The sequence below is a fragment of the Rhinoraja longicauda genome, chromosome 1 (assembly GCF_053455715.1).
Source record: "Rhinoraja longicauda isolate Sanriku21f chromosome 1, sRhiLon1.1, whole genome shotgun sequence".
NCBI lineage: Eukaryota > Metazoa > Chordata > Chondrichthyes > Rajiformes > Arhynchobatidae > Rhinoraja > Rhinoraja longicauda.
In genome coordinates, this window is record NC_135953.1 from 51,994,362 (window position 1) to 52,009,541 (window position 15,180).

Genomic DNA, 15,180 nt, shown 5'->3' on the forward strand with positions numbered 1-15,180 from the left:
AGTTAACCATACCTACGAACTCCTGTAGTCCTTTTACTGTGGTGGGCCTGGGAAATGCCCGGATAGCCTCCACCTTCTCGGGCAAAGGGGAGGCGCCGGCAGGGGTAATTCTGTGCCCTAGAAAATCAAGAGAAGGGAGGCCGAATTGTTCCTTAAATGAAATTGGGCTTCGGTGTGGACAAACCAAGATTGCGGTTGATGTGTCCAAAACGACGGAAGGTGAACGCTTACTGCGCTTAACTCCGGTGTGCCGGGCGCGGCATCCAACAACGGGGCGTCGTGTTCCTGATCGTCCAGATCACGTCGGGGTCACCAATATGGCGAGTCCGGAAACTTGTTGGTTGTAGAAGAAGTTTATTGCGACAGCAATATTCGAATACAAAGGTTAAACAACAAGGTAAAGGACAACCATCAAAAACTCACTGTCTTCTTCGAAGACTTCTCTGAACTGAACCTTTTCGGGCGCCAAAGCGCACATGACCACGCTGTCCAATCAGCGATGTCGCTCTCTGGACCAATCCCTACGGTCGCGCTCACACGTGACCTTGCTGGCCAATCTGAGGGTTCGACGACCCGGACCATTCTCTATGGTCGCTACAGTAGAATTAATAAACTTGGATAGCCTGCATTCAGTTGCTTCATCAGAGACATTAGTATGCATTGTAAATTGAGGCCCCAACATTGAACCTTGCCGCTCCCCACCAGCTGCAGTTTAACGACTTGAAAATGACCTACATTTTCTGTCCATTGTAATGTGTTGCCTTTGGGTCCTTGGGCAGTAATCTCCTATGTTGCACTTTATGGAATGCTTTTGGAAATCTGAATACACTGCATTTCTCTATCTATAGTGCTACTTCAATCCTGAAAATATGCTAACAATCTTGTTAGAAAGAAAAGAAAATGATTATCTTTTACAAATATTCCTCATTGAATGTTCAGTTTATAGATTTTTGCCATAGAACTATTGACTCCAAGGATTGTGGACTGAATGAACAAATCTGCCTTTCACGTTAATAAACAACACCTCACTCTCTCCCCTTATGAATACACTGTATCAAAATGCCCAAAATGCATTTGCAAAATTTTGCTCAACAAAACCTTTTTCAGGAAATATTCTCTTTATCAGTTGAGAAATGGCTGTGGTGAAAATGGAACAGTTTTCCAGTGGCTGATGTTCAAACGACAAATGATCTGTGTAATAAAGACACTTCTTTCCTTTCACTAATGAGTTCCCCTTTTTAAAAAAATTCAAAACATTATTTAGATTATTGCTGTAGCCTAGATAAAATTGCAACCTCTTTAAGAATTGTCACGTGATCAATTACTCTTTCCATGTGAACTGGGCAGAAACAGTTTGTCTGCGGTGTTGCAGGCTCAGTTCTTTTGTATCTAAATTATTTTATTTATAAAAACACCCAATTTATATTACTGGTTATCATCCAATGTCTCCATGAAAGAACGAGAGAGGGTGATACTAAGACAGTTACTTATTTACACTTTAATTTGAAAATGTAAGAGAAAGCAAAGAATAGGGAGCAATTGTGAGTTGCACAGCAGACAAGATGAGCGAGATGCACAAATGGTTTACTTCATTGTTGAACTAACTTTCCCAAAAAAATTACATGCTTGAAGTCTGAAAATTCCTAATTACTAACTGAATGACCAACTCCTCCTTCCACATGGCTATCCACATTCACTACCAGAAAATGCTTGCAGCGTTTTAGATGAGTTCAAGTTTATGGTTCACAAACCTGTATTTCCCCAGCAAGTTTAATTACTCCAATAGCTCTTTCAAATTATTGCAAATTGAATAACTTCTTCACATAAACCTTTGTTTCATTTCCTACAACCAGTGAGTTAACAGATGACCTGTTTATGAAATGCCAGTCCATGCACCATTGCATCTAATGTGATATTATTGATGGAGAAAAGTCACTGGAAAAATAATTGAAAATATTTTCTCCCCTGATGATTTCTATGGATAGATGAGATGAAATAAATTTCCCTAAGTGCAATAGTGAGAAAGAAATATTCTGGTTTTATCTTTCTATGAAATCTTTAAATGTAGATATGGCTGTTTCATGCCGGCAGTACGGAAAATTACATTTGGGTACCTGTCACAGCTGGTGGCTTCACTCATTCTTATAATGGAAAAGTAAGCTACTGCCTTAAGGCCTGTTGTATTGGTTTTGAGTGTTTTGGTGTCAATGGAATAAGCATTTATTGATTTGACTGCAAAGAGTTCCCAGTTATCTAGATAACAGTAAAATTTAGGAGCTAAACAGAAGTGCATGTTGAATAAACAAATCATTTGGATGCTTTGTTCGTAGGCTAACTGAGGTTTTCACGAGACCAAATATTCTGTTTGTTTATAGCAATGGTATTTGATTTCCGAGCAATAAACTTAAAAACCACAATTTCATAATCGACCTTCAGTAAGTTTCTACATTAGCGTAATCAAATCTATGTATACATATGCACTGTTTATCATTATTTCCCCTTCTTCAATTGTTCTGATTGCAATAAATAGAAAAAAGGTAGCCAGTAAACCTCAAGTTGTTAAGAGCTTAAACGTGCAGGAAATGGGGCTGCATCCATCAGAGGTTGCAGTAATCTAAGGAAATGGAATATTGAATACAATTGGAGACACAAAGAAGTGCAGATGCTGGAATCTTGAACAAAATGCAAAGTGTTGGAGGACAGATGAGTCAGGCAACATCTGTGGAGGGAATGGACAGACAGTGTGTTGGATCTGAAAATGGGTCCTGACCGTTACGTTACCTGTCCATTTTCTCCACAGATGCTGGCTGACTTGCTGGGTTCCTCCAGCACTTTGTGTTTTGCAGCATCAAGGAAGAGAGACACAGAGTTGGCATTTAAAAATGATAATGATTCACCAATGCTCAGTGATAAAACAAGCTTGCTTTAAGTCACAGAGTGGGGATGGAAGGGGACAAAGGTGGACAGGGTAGTGACCAAGATTGTCCAGGTGCATGCTTTTGGAGCTGTCTAAGATAGAATGATAAATGCTGTTAATTGTTGTTGGTCTGTCAGGGGGAGTGTAAATAGATATTAGTCTCCAATCTATATTTTTAGATAAGTCAAGATGGGAAGGAGTCAGATGCAGATCACCCAAAGTGAGAGCAGAGTGGAAATTGACAGTAACGATAATGAAATTTCCAAGTTCTTAGAGCATAGGAAGCAGCACCAATGTAGATATCAATTTTCTGAGAAAAGGAGAGGGCCTGAGTAGCACTGAAGCAAGAACTGTTCCACAAAGTCACAAACAAACTGACATAGCAATGGAAACTCGTGGATCTAAGCTATGAGTTGGATAAGGTGAGTGAGTTGAAGGCAAAGTTGTTTAATATAAAAACATATTCAGCCAGGTAAATGAGGGTAGTGGTTGGCAAGGGAGACTGATTGAGCCTTTGTTTGTGAAGAGCAATTGAGCTATCCTGGTAGGTGGATTGTCATTTTAAGACTTAGTGTCCATAGTGAAGTTGAAGTGGCTGGAATCATGAAACTAGAAACTGTCAAAGTGGCAGAGGGATACAGAGATGCTGTGGAAAAGGGAAGATATTGGATAAGAAATTAAAGAAAAGAGTGAAGGTTGGGACAAATTAGATCTGTTCACCAAGATTGAAACAATATCTCCTAGAATGGGAGGCCTCTTTTTCTCATCTACCCAACTCCTCCCTCCACAACACACACACCCTACTTTCCACTTCCTCTGCCCCACCTCACCCAAATTTCCCCCCTCCGCTCATCCCCCATCCCTTTCTAGTCTGGGTCTCTCATTTTTCTTTGGGGGTTGGGTCCTTGACTTTGTCAGATGGCAACGTTGGTTGCTGCTAGTCAGAAGGGTTGTAGGTTAGACTGAGTGAGGGAGAGCAGAAAAGATAATTATTAAGTCCCAAAGGATCAGTTAATATATATGAACAATTACATGCAGGAACACTGTACTAGCCAGCAAGACACCGTAAAATAATTCCAAGAGGTCTTCTCTAGCTATGATCCCTTTTTATGTAGGCAATTATGTATCGTAGGTAGCAAGTTATCAGAATGCAGTCGTGCTGGACCTATTTTTTGTTTTAACAATTCCAGCATTCCCGTGAGGTAAACCAGAGATGCAGAGAGTCATGCCAAATGTCACATTCCAAAAATATGAAAATAGGCTTGGAGTTCCCAACAAGAGTGCCACCGACAAGTGGACAGAAAGTGCTTTGAAGAAGGGTCCCGACCCAAAACATCACCCATCCTTTTTCTCCAGAGATACTGCCTGACCCGCTGAGTTATTCCAACACTTTGTCTATCTTTGGTATAAACCAGCATCTCTAGTTATTCGTTTTTACATTTTAGCTTTTCGCAAGTCACCTCTAAGAAGAGCTACGTTGGAAAATTGAATGAAAAAATAAAGTCCTAAGTCCTTTTCAATTTCCATGCAAGTGCAAATAAGGGAAATAAATGTTTATTCCAGCCACTTTCCTTGTAGAGCACTGTGTTTAGTCTGGGGGTAATGGGTTCCGTAAATTAATTGGCATTCTTCCTCCGTTTTCTTAGAGATACTTTGGGTTTAGTGCTGCAGTTATCAGTCTGTAAAATACATTTTATCTACTTTGTTAAAAGTGAACTTCAAAGTCACATCATCAAGATAATATATGAATTTTAATAATCAAATAAAAAAGAGAATTCCTACTGCATTAAAGAGCAAGTTGCCTTAAAAGATAAAATACTATGAGAAGATTGGGAGGAAATGTTGACGAGCCATATGAAAATCAAGTCCCATTAAGATCAGCCTCCCCTCCATTGAATAAGTCGACATTGTCTAAACTTGGGAAAGCAGCCAATGTAATCAAGGACCCCTCCCACCCTGCTCATATTATTTTCATCTCTCTCCGGTCAGGCAGAAGAAACAAAAGTGTGAAAGCATGTAAGCACTTGACTCAAGAACAGCTTCCTTCATCCTTTTATTGGACTCTCGAATGGATTCTGTAATCCAAGATATTACAATAATTATTTTTATGTATGGTATGATCTGCCTGGATGGAACGCAAAAAAAATGTTTTTTTTAACACCATATCTCAATACTGTGACAATAGTAGTAAACAAAACTTGGTTACATTGTTCTTCAAGGTGAAGAATTAATGGATATTCGATGTTCCTGGTTATTAATTAGAATAGACTTTTTCTTATTGCACATTGCTGATGCTTAGGGCATAGAAATGCACCAGAATCTAGTCTTAAGGACAAATATATTAACATATTATTATCCAATAATTTTGTTAATCCAAGATATTACAATAATTATTTTAAATTGTATTTTATATAAATGACCTAAATTAAATGTAGATGGGTTGATGAGTGAGTTTGCCTACGACCCCAAAATTGGAGGAGTTGCAGACAGTGAGGAAAGCTGTTGGAAGATACAGCGAGTTTAGATCAGTTGCAGAAATGGGCAGAAAAATGGCAGATGGAGTTTAACCTAAGCAAGTGTCTGGTGCTGCACATTGGGAGGTTGAATATAAGGAGATGGCAAGGCCCCTAACAGGATTGAGGTGCAGAAGGATCTTAAGTGTCCAAGTTCATAGCTCATTAAAGGTGGCAATATAAGTAGATAGGGTGGTAAATAAGGCGAATGGTATAATTGCTTTCATTGCTAGGTGCATTGAATATAAATGTCTTAATGCAGCTCTAAAGGACTTTGGTCAGGCCGCATTTGGAGTGCAGTTCTGGTCGCCCCATTACAGGAAAGATGTGGAAGCTTTGGAGCGGGTGCAGAGGAGATTTATCAGAATGCTGCTTGGATTAGAGGGTTTCAGCTACAGGGAAAGGTTGGATAGACTTGGATTGTTTTCTCTGGAACATCAGAGGTTGAGGGGAGACAAGATAGAATTATATAAAATTATGAGTGGCATAGATAAGGTAGACAATCAGAGCCTTTTTTGTCAGAGCCTTTTTTACCAGAGGACATAGCTATAAGTTGAGAGGGGGAAAATATGGTGGAGATGAGCAGGGCAAGTTTTTTTTATACGGATGCCTGGAATGCATTGCCAGAGGAGGTGGTGGAGGCAGATATGATAGTGGTGTTTAAGAAGCTTTTAGGTAGACATGTGGATTTGCAAGGAATAGAGGAATATGGATTGCATTCAGGCAGATGAGATCAGTTCAGCTGGGCATCATGTTCGGCATAAACATTGTCGTCCGATGGGCCCGTTCCTGTGTTGTACTGTTCAATGTTCTAAGAATACCACCAATTAAAATTTAATTTCTGCATCTAGGTCTGCAAAGAAAAACCTATATTTTCATTGCAGCTGCAACTTTTTAACATTAAATCTGTAATGCAAGTTTCTCCTTTCATTACCCTCCATAGAGCGCCTCATTTTGTTTGCTTTTTAGGTTAGATTTTATTGTTTTTAAAAATCGGATGAGTAATTACTTAGTCTGGAATGAACTCCTATGTGTTTGGCAAATGTTTTTATTTTTCACCATGCTGTACTTCACCAGATTTCTTCAGAGTGAAAAATGCTGGATCTACTTACAAAATGCTAGTATTTTTCTGCTACATAGAAATGGATATATATTCATGAAATAGTTATGTATTCTAGAAGTAAGAAAAAAAATAATTAATAGTATAATCTAGCTTGTCCTTTATTCTCTTTCCAGCAATATGGGATAAGGCAACTCAAGAAATCCGATTCCCATTTTCATTCCACGCTGCTGTTAAAATTTAACAAAACTATATTGAGAAGAATTAATTTCTAAATTTCTCCATATGAATCTGAGCTACATTACCTTTTCTATTAAAAAAATAATGTCCCTTGGACATTGGGAGGGTAAACTTAAATGAGTAAAGGCATGAATGTAATGTTCATTAATTTAAATATTGGAACAATTTAGACGTATAATCTGTACTGTGCCTATTTGGCATGTTCATCTAAACTGTTCAAATCCAATCAATAACTAACAACAAAAATAGACACAAATAGCTGGAATAACTCAGCCGGTCAGTCTGCATTTCCAGCTTGTTTTATTATATACATATGGATGTTTTCGTAAATGCATCTCTCAGTTGTGAAACTGAGGTCTCCAAACTTCCAGGTTATTTTCCTGTTTTTTATGTAATATTCCCATTGTTTCATATCGTGTATTTTAAGTAGTATAGATCGTGGTGTATAGCCAAAATAATGAGATGAAGCAAAAATAAATAAATCTGTTTCTACAAAGAAAAATATCAGATATGTCCCAGTGTTTTCTTGCTTTTTTTGTGACATTTTGCAAGCAGGATTTCATCAAATCAGGCTAATTTATACCAGAAAGATTACATTAATTTTGCAATTAAACAACTCTAATAACGTCAAATTCTAAATTCTAAATAACGCCAAATTCTTTTTATGCTTATGATTTTTATGATTTATCACCCGATTAGATGGTTTTCTGATGCCCCAAGTTTTTGCAGCACAACGTGAGTAGCAGTGTCCATTTGGTCACGTGTGAAATGTGTGAATTAAAAGCAGAGCAATCTAGTTGAGAATGGAATATCATTGAAGAGAAGTCAGTAAAAAGATAAAGTGTGCTTGTAGGTGCCTTTTTATTAAATATCCAATATTGTTCATTTTAGTACTGTTGGTTTCTAGCTGCATTTTGCTTTTTGAATAGCGACTACTGCTGCTACAGGCCTTTCAGACCATGGGAATACGTTAACTATAATTGAAAATAAAGAAAGTAATGGTTCGTGATAAGTACATTTTTGGTGCACCGACCAGAATAACACTGTAAAGGAGGATGAACAAGGAAATTTAGGAATGTTGATCCAATATAAAATTTGACTTTTTCTTGTTTTGTGACAGGATCCAGAGTGGAAGCTACTATTAAATGGAGCATTAGTGGATTGATTGTCGTACAATTGAACCTACAACAGGCAGCTTTAAAGCATGAGTAATGCCAATTTGATCAAATTGAAAAGTTTGAAGTGTAGACTTTATTCAGTGGGCTACATTAAATAAACTCATAAATCCAGAATTAGTATCAGAATTCTCCCAGGCTGCTGCAGCAAGCAAGGGAAGAAATTGCTCGGGCTGTGACCGAGAATTTTCAATCTTTGATAGCTGTGAGTGAAGGACCAGATGACTGGAAAACTGCAAAAGTGGTTCCCCTTTTCGAGAAGGGCAGCAGGAAAAGGCCTGGTAATCACCGAACTACAGGCTTAACATCAGTAATAGGATAGTTGTTGGATAAAAAGTTCTGAGGGACATGATTAATGATTACTAGGAAAAACAGGGACAAATCAGAGACTTATTAAAGGACTGAAAGATTCTATGTTTGGTCTAATTGGTGGTTCCAGTTTGGATTGTGTAATGAAAAGACCAAATTGTATTTATATAATGCCTCAATAGTTTGGTTGTCACAAAGTGTAATTAATGAAGTACTTTTAAAATGTAGAAAAGATAGCAGCCATTTAATGCTCAGCAGGTTCCCACATGGAACTGTGTGTCAAAGGCATAATAATTTGATTTAGTGACAAAGTATTGTCTAGGTAATGAATTTTGGCTAGGTCATATGGGATAATCACTGTGATCTTTAAATTAGTAGCATTTCAATCAAATGCTGGAGTCAAAGATAATCACAATCACCTCACCTCTGGAATTCAGCAGAAGAGTACAATGAATGTAGTGTAAAAACAGTAGATTTATTTTGCGGTAGTCCATAGTCCATCACATTTCCGGCACTTTGAAGTGTCAAGTTCTTAAAAACTCATCCTGGCCTGAAAGGCCTGTTGTCTTGGCAGCGGTATTGCCGCAGGAGACGGCCTAGCCTGTCGATGCCGTCAGTTTCAACAGCCGCTCTGTTCTGCTGCAGGCCGATTTGCATGCTCGTCCGACTTCTGTGGGGCCTCCAGCAGTGCCTCATCAATGCAATCCCCCGGCTGCTGCAAGGCCTCCAGCGGCCCATTGCCAGAAGGTAGCAGTAAAGAAGCTATTCCTGGCACCAGGAGCCGAATTCTGGACAGGAAGGAGAAATTTGGGGTTTGATAAAGAGACCAAGAATTATTGAAACACATTTTGTGAAGAATTGTGATGTTTTCATGTGATTATTTAGCATTTTTCTTTCTGTGAAAGATCTAGGTCTGCAATTTAGTATACCTCCTACGTTGGGTGTTTTTTTATGATAACAACAGCAGTGCAGAAAGACAGTGAATGTTGAATATTTATTCTGCAGTGAATCATCATTTATCACTTTGGACAAATGTAAAAAATGGAGGAATATTACTGTGTTGAATATTACATAATATATCATTGTTTTATAATTTGTGACACTTGTGTGCCCTTGGCATCTTTATCAATCTTCCAGCTATCCTGTAATAACATTGTGGATCATGTATACTGATGCATATTCTTAAATTGCTCTATCTAGATGTACTTTAACCAAATTGCAGTGAACTAGAATATGAAATAACTGATGATATAAGTTGATAGTTATATTTTTCATTCATCAGATAATAGTGGTAGATTATGTGTTATATTGTTCATTGAGGAAAACAAATGTTAATAGGATGTATTTCTTAGTTTTAATGATTCAGGCGACCTCCACATTACATGGAAATTCGTCCCTATGGTATTCACAATTCACGACTAAAAATTTGAGATACAGAATAAAATTGACTCACTGAATTTGTGTAAGAAACAGTAAATAAATCAACACAATTTTGTTTTTCTGATTTGTGTTTCTTGACAGCTTTACATTACAGAAAATTGCAAAGAGATTAGTTTTCTTGGAATGTGCATTTTTTTGGAACGTACGTCAGTATACACGATCCACCCCATCCCCAATAACGTGGGGATTTCATATACTAGTCTTTGTTAATCAGTTTGGGCAACTGAATTTATTCTTTTTTTTAATTGCTTTATATTCAGGCTATCCAGTGTCTTGAAAAAGTATAAGTCCAACCATCGTGCAGTAAACCCTCATTACTTTTTATTCCAGAATGCTGGAATAACACAGCTGGTACTTGTATTGCCGTTTTCAGGGAGCCATGGACTAGAACCCAAAGGTTTCAAATGTTTCAAAGCTCTTTTATTGTCACGTGTACCAATTAAGGTACAGTAATATTCGTACAGCCATACTAAAAAAAAGCAACAAGACACACAACTACATAAAGGTCAACATAAACTTCCACCACAGCGGATTCCCCACATTTCTCACTGTGGTGGAAGGCAATAAAGTCCAATCTTCTTCCCTCTTCGGGGCAGTCGAACCATTGGGGCGATCGAAGCTCCCGCAACCGGCGGTCGAAGCCCCCGCGTTGGGGCAATCGAAGCTCCCACACCCGGCGATCGAGACCCTCGCGTTGGGGCGATTGAAGCTCCCGCGTCGGGGCGGTCAAAGCTCCTGCGGCTTGGAGCTCCGGAAGTCGGTCTCTAACCAGGGACCGCGAAGTCCACGTTGTTAAAGTCCACAAGCTCCTGTGGTTGGAGCTCAGAGATCGATCGCTGGCAAAGGGATGGCGAGCTCTGCGATGTTAAAGTCCGCAGGCTCCCACTCCCAAATCGATCTCCAACAAGAGGCCGGAAACTTCTCGATGTTAGGCCGCAATGCAGACGGAGATATGATACGGGAAAAAAATCGCATCTCCGTCAAGGTAAAAGATTTTTTTAAGTTTCCCCAAACCCCCCACCCCCCACATAAAACAAAGCTAAAGAACTGTAAAACATACATTTAACACATACTATTAAAACAACAAAGAAGGAAGGGTCAGACAGACTGTTGGCGAGCCAGCACCCCAAGATCTCTCTGTACATTAATGCTGTTAAGGGTCTTGTTCTTAGTTGTATACTTTCCACTAACATTCGACCTTCCAAAGTGCAATACCTCACATCTGCTTGGGTTGAACTCTATCTGCCATTTTGCGGAAGAGTGTGTGATCCACTGCATGCTCATTTGACCTTGTTCCGCTAATAAGTTCATATGTTCTAGGAGTAGATTTAGGGCACTCGGCCCAATAAGTCTACTCCACCATTCAATCATGGCAGATCTAACTTTCCCTGTCAATCCCATTCTCCTGCCTTCGCTCCATAACCCCTGACTCCCTTACTAATCAAGAATCTGTCAAACTCCGTCTTAAAAATATCCATTGCCGTCCCACTACAGCCGTTTGTGGCAATTAAATCCACAAAATGATATATTTAAGTCAGAAACTGAGGTTTTCAGTAGAAACAAAAGACACCCTGCATAAGTGACAGGTTGCCTGTAATAGATTGGGAAGCCATATTGAAGGTATGGCAGTGGACAGGCATTGGCAAATATTTAAAATAAAACATGATTTTATTTAAGATGCTGCATTGTGGTTTAATAATTGATCCATGAAAACCTTGTTTGATGCTATTGGGAGTGAGTTCCAGATCATGATCACTCTGGGTTTTTTATTGTTAAATAAAATGTCCTTGCAGCTTTCCTGAATCTTTTCCTCATGTCTCCAAAGTTGTGTTCCTTGATCCTTCAAACTTACATTTTTAAAAGAACCTCCTCTTTTTTTAACTGAATGAAAATTACTCCCTTTTCTTTGATATTATTCCATTCAAAATCGACATAGTTGAAGTTCCCTGATGTCACCTCTTTATAGTCTGTACACATTTCTGTAATTTACTATTGATTTGTTCTTCCTCCCTATATGTTAACCCATATAATACTCATAGCCTGGAAGCTCCCTTCTTCTAACTTCAATTGATTCTTTATTTTATCACATTCAAGAGAGAGCTGGATAGAGCTCTTAAGGATAGCGGAGTCTGGGGGTATGGGGAGAAGGCAGGAACGGGGTACTGATTGAGAATGATCAGCCATGATCACATTGAATGGCGGTGCTGGCTCGAAGGGCCGAATAGCCTCCTCCTGCACCTATTGTCTATTGTGGCAACCTCTCTCACCTGCATCATAATTTCTTCCTTGGTCAGTATGGCGACTCTGCCAATTTTCTTTCCTTCCGCCCCTTTGCAATTCACCGAGTAATCAAGAAATTATTTGCTAAATTCTGTCCTGGTCTTTGACCTGTGTTCCAGTTATCATCACTACATCATAATTGTATGTGGCTATTTGCTCCTGCAGGTTACCAACCCTATTCACCACACTTTCTGCTTGGTTTTAGGACAGACTTTTCGCTCAAGAAGAATAATAGAAGCAGTCATTCCAAAGGAAATTGACTATGAAGTAGGAAACATTCCCATCGAATGGGAAGGTAAGAATGTTTTTTCAACATGTCAACTCAGATTGCATAAAGACTCTGCCTGCTCTGTGCTCTGTGTGTAGTGTGTCCTGTTTACAAAGTGCATTTACAAAATGTTTCACGCCCACAATTTCAACGAGATGAACCAAGATAACAAGTATATGGGAACATCATCACCTACAAATGGTCTCAATGTCACATACTATTGTTACTGGGTCGGCATACTGGTACTCCCGACTGAAAAAAAACTGTAGTCCTACCTTCATTCAAATGGTGAGCAGCAGCAGCTGCTGTAAGTTGTAGCTTACCACCTACCACTTTCTCAGGGGAAATTATGATGCGCAATAAATTTACTTTGCCATGATGCCCAATGCTACCAAATGAAATAAAAAAGGAAGGAATTGTCTATTGTGACATGCTCTTTTGGTTTACTTTATATATATGACTGTTTCATGCTGTCTTGAAATATTAAAAAGAAGTCTTGAAAATACAAATATTTAATAAAATAAGAATATTTTAAACTCTGCCAACTGTCATCCTTTCCTTGAATCCATATGTTCACATTAGACAGACTTCCTCCAACCAGAACAAGTGAAGCAGCTGCTCCTGATCAACACAATTAACATAACGTATACGTATATAAAGATTGACTCCTGCTAAATGACAAAGTGTTTTCTGCAGAACAAATACATTTCACATGGCACCACACTTCATTGGTCATGTGTATGACCTTCAATTCAGAGGCCTTTGTTACACTGTGGTGTACGCTAATTTCTTTCACATCAATTATGTATTCTCTGTATAACAGTTGCATCCCTAAAGAAATAGTGAAGTTCTGAGAAGGCTTTTACTTGCCTTTTCAAAGGGGCGATCCATTAGCTGAATCATATGTAACCAAGATTTTTTTTTTGAGGTGGAGGAGGCTAGGTATCATCACAATGTGATGTTGCAGGTAAGCACGTCTTGATATATTTTCATCATTGCTGCTTGTTTCAACAGCTATTTATTTCAAAAATGCATTTCTAAAACTCAAACCTAATGCCCGTTGATGAAATTCTGATTGAAGCAATTATTTTTTGCGTTTCATGAATATGAAGGAATTGAGAGCTTTTATATTAGAACTCGAGTACGGGTGCTGTCTGTATGGAATTTGTACGTTCTCCCCGTGATTGCGTGGGTTTTCTTCGAGATCTTTGGTTTCCTCCCACACTCCAAAGACATACAGGTTGGTAGGTTAATTGGCTTGGTATAAGTGTTATAGCCTAGTGTGTGTAGGATAGTGTTAATGTGCGGGGATTGCTGGTCGGCATGGACTCGGTGGGCCAAAGGGCCTGTTTCCGCACTGTATCTGAATTAAATTAAACTAAACTAGACTTACCTCCTTTTCCTACCTTTAGACTGAACAGACTATAGCCACACTTCACATCAAAAGTTTAGGTTTATTATTATTGTCACGTACCAAGGTACAATTACTAGGTTTTACTGCGTGCTATCCAATCACATCATATAATACTATGCATTAATACACTCAAGCCAAATGCATGTCCAATAGGTAGAGCGAAGGGAAAGATACAGAGAACAGAATATAGTTCAGCATTTTAGTGCAACAGTTCCAGAGAAAAGGTCCAATGTCCGCATTGAGGTAGAAGAGAATAGGGACTGCAGTCTGGCTTATTGAAGGACCGTTCAGAAGCCTGGTAACAGAGGGGGGAAAACTGTTCCCAGCTTTGGTGGTACAAGCATCCAATCTTCTGTAATCTCTACCCGATGGAGAGATCCAGGTGCTCAGATGCTCACAGCTGCCTTTGCCAAAACACAAGATGGAACTTTGAGTTAGACCACAGACATGGTTCCACATTTCTATCTTGAAGTCTTCAAATATCAGTCATCACAGAAGTCTGCAGCCTGAGTTCCAGGTTTCTGTCGGTGCCTCGACTGTTCTGTCAGCTGAGGTCGATCTCATTATCTTACTCAACCTCCTGGCTTCAAATCATTCTATTTGGCTATCGTCGATCTGTGCTATATCTGATAATCTGCTGCTCCACGCCTGTGGTCCAGTCAAAGTAATCTAGGAACACCAGTGGGAGCACAACACAACCCCTCAATAGAATCTTCCTAGTTTTGAAATGACAGTGCAGTTAGTGATGATTGAGAACAGGTTTCAGAATGAACACTGCTGTAGAACATAAGATTATCAGTAATAGAAGCAGACGTAGGCCATTTGACCCCTCATGCCAGTGAGGATCAATGATGGCATGGACCAGCTAAATATAAAGCTTTGGACAATTGAGGTTTATGTGACTCTATATTAGACCTCAGTGTTTTTGTTTTTTGTCCTTTTACACTTTCATTTTTTTATTTTATATTTTTATATAAATCTGTGCTTTCTATGTTATTAACTGTTTATGTCCTTCCTGTTTTAAATTGTATTTTTGTTTAGACCTGTGTTTTTGTGAAAAGCACTTTGGGTTGCATTCAATTGTATGAAAAGTGCTAAACAAATAGTTTATTATTATTATTACAAATAAAGTTATTATTATTATTATTATTATTAGGTTGGAAAGAGAGAGAGGCCATGTAAGTCTGGTCTGAAAGTGACAAATAATTGTAAACATGTTTAAATAGATAATAGGCGGCATGGTGGCGCAGCGGTAGAGTTGCTGCCTTACAGCGCTTGCAGCGCCGGACACCTGGGTTCAATCCTGACTACGGGTGCTGTCTTTACAGACTTTGTACGTTCTCCCCGTCACTGCGTGGGTTTTCTCCGAGATCTTCGGTTTCCTCCCACATTCCAAAGACGTACAGGTTTGTAGGTTAATTGGCTTGGCGAATGTGTAAATTGTCTCTACTGTGTGTGATAGTGTTAATGTGCGGGGATCGCTGGTCAGCGAGAATTCGGTGGGCCAAATGGCCTGTTTCCACGGAGTATCTCTAAACTAAACTGAACTAAACAAGTTGTGTTG

The 15,180-nt window shown here is 39.0% G+C and overlaps 1 protein-coding gene across 2 annotated transcripts in view; it reads left to right on the forward strand.

The window, feature by feature from the left end:
- ndufaf2 (NADH:ubiquinone oxidoreductase complex assembly factor 2) overlaps positions 1-15,180 on the forward strand; it is a 61,639-nt gene that overhangs the window by 23,701 nt on the left and 22,758 nt on the right. For both annotated transcript variants that reach the window (XM_078397277.1, XM_078397267.1), the window contains exon 2: positions 12,140-12,229. In XM_078397277.1, the coding sequence (XP_078253403.1) occupies positions 12,140-12,229 (90 nt within the window). The remainder of the gene's footprint in view (positions 1-12,139; positions 12,230-15,180) is intronic.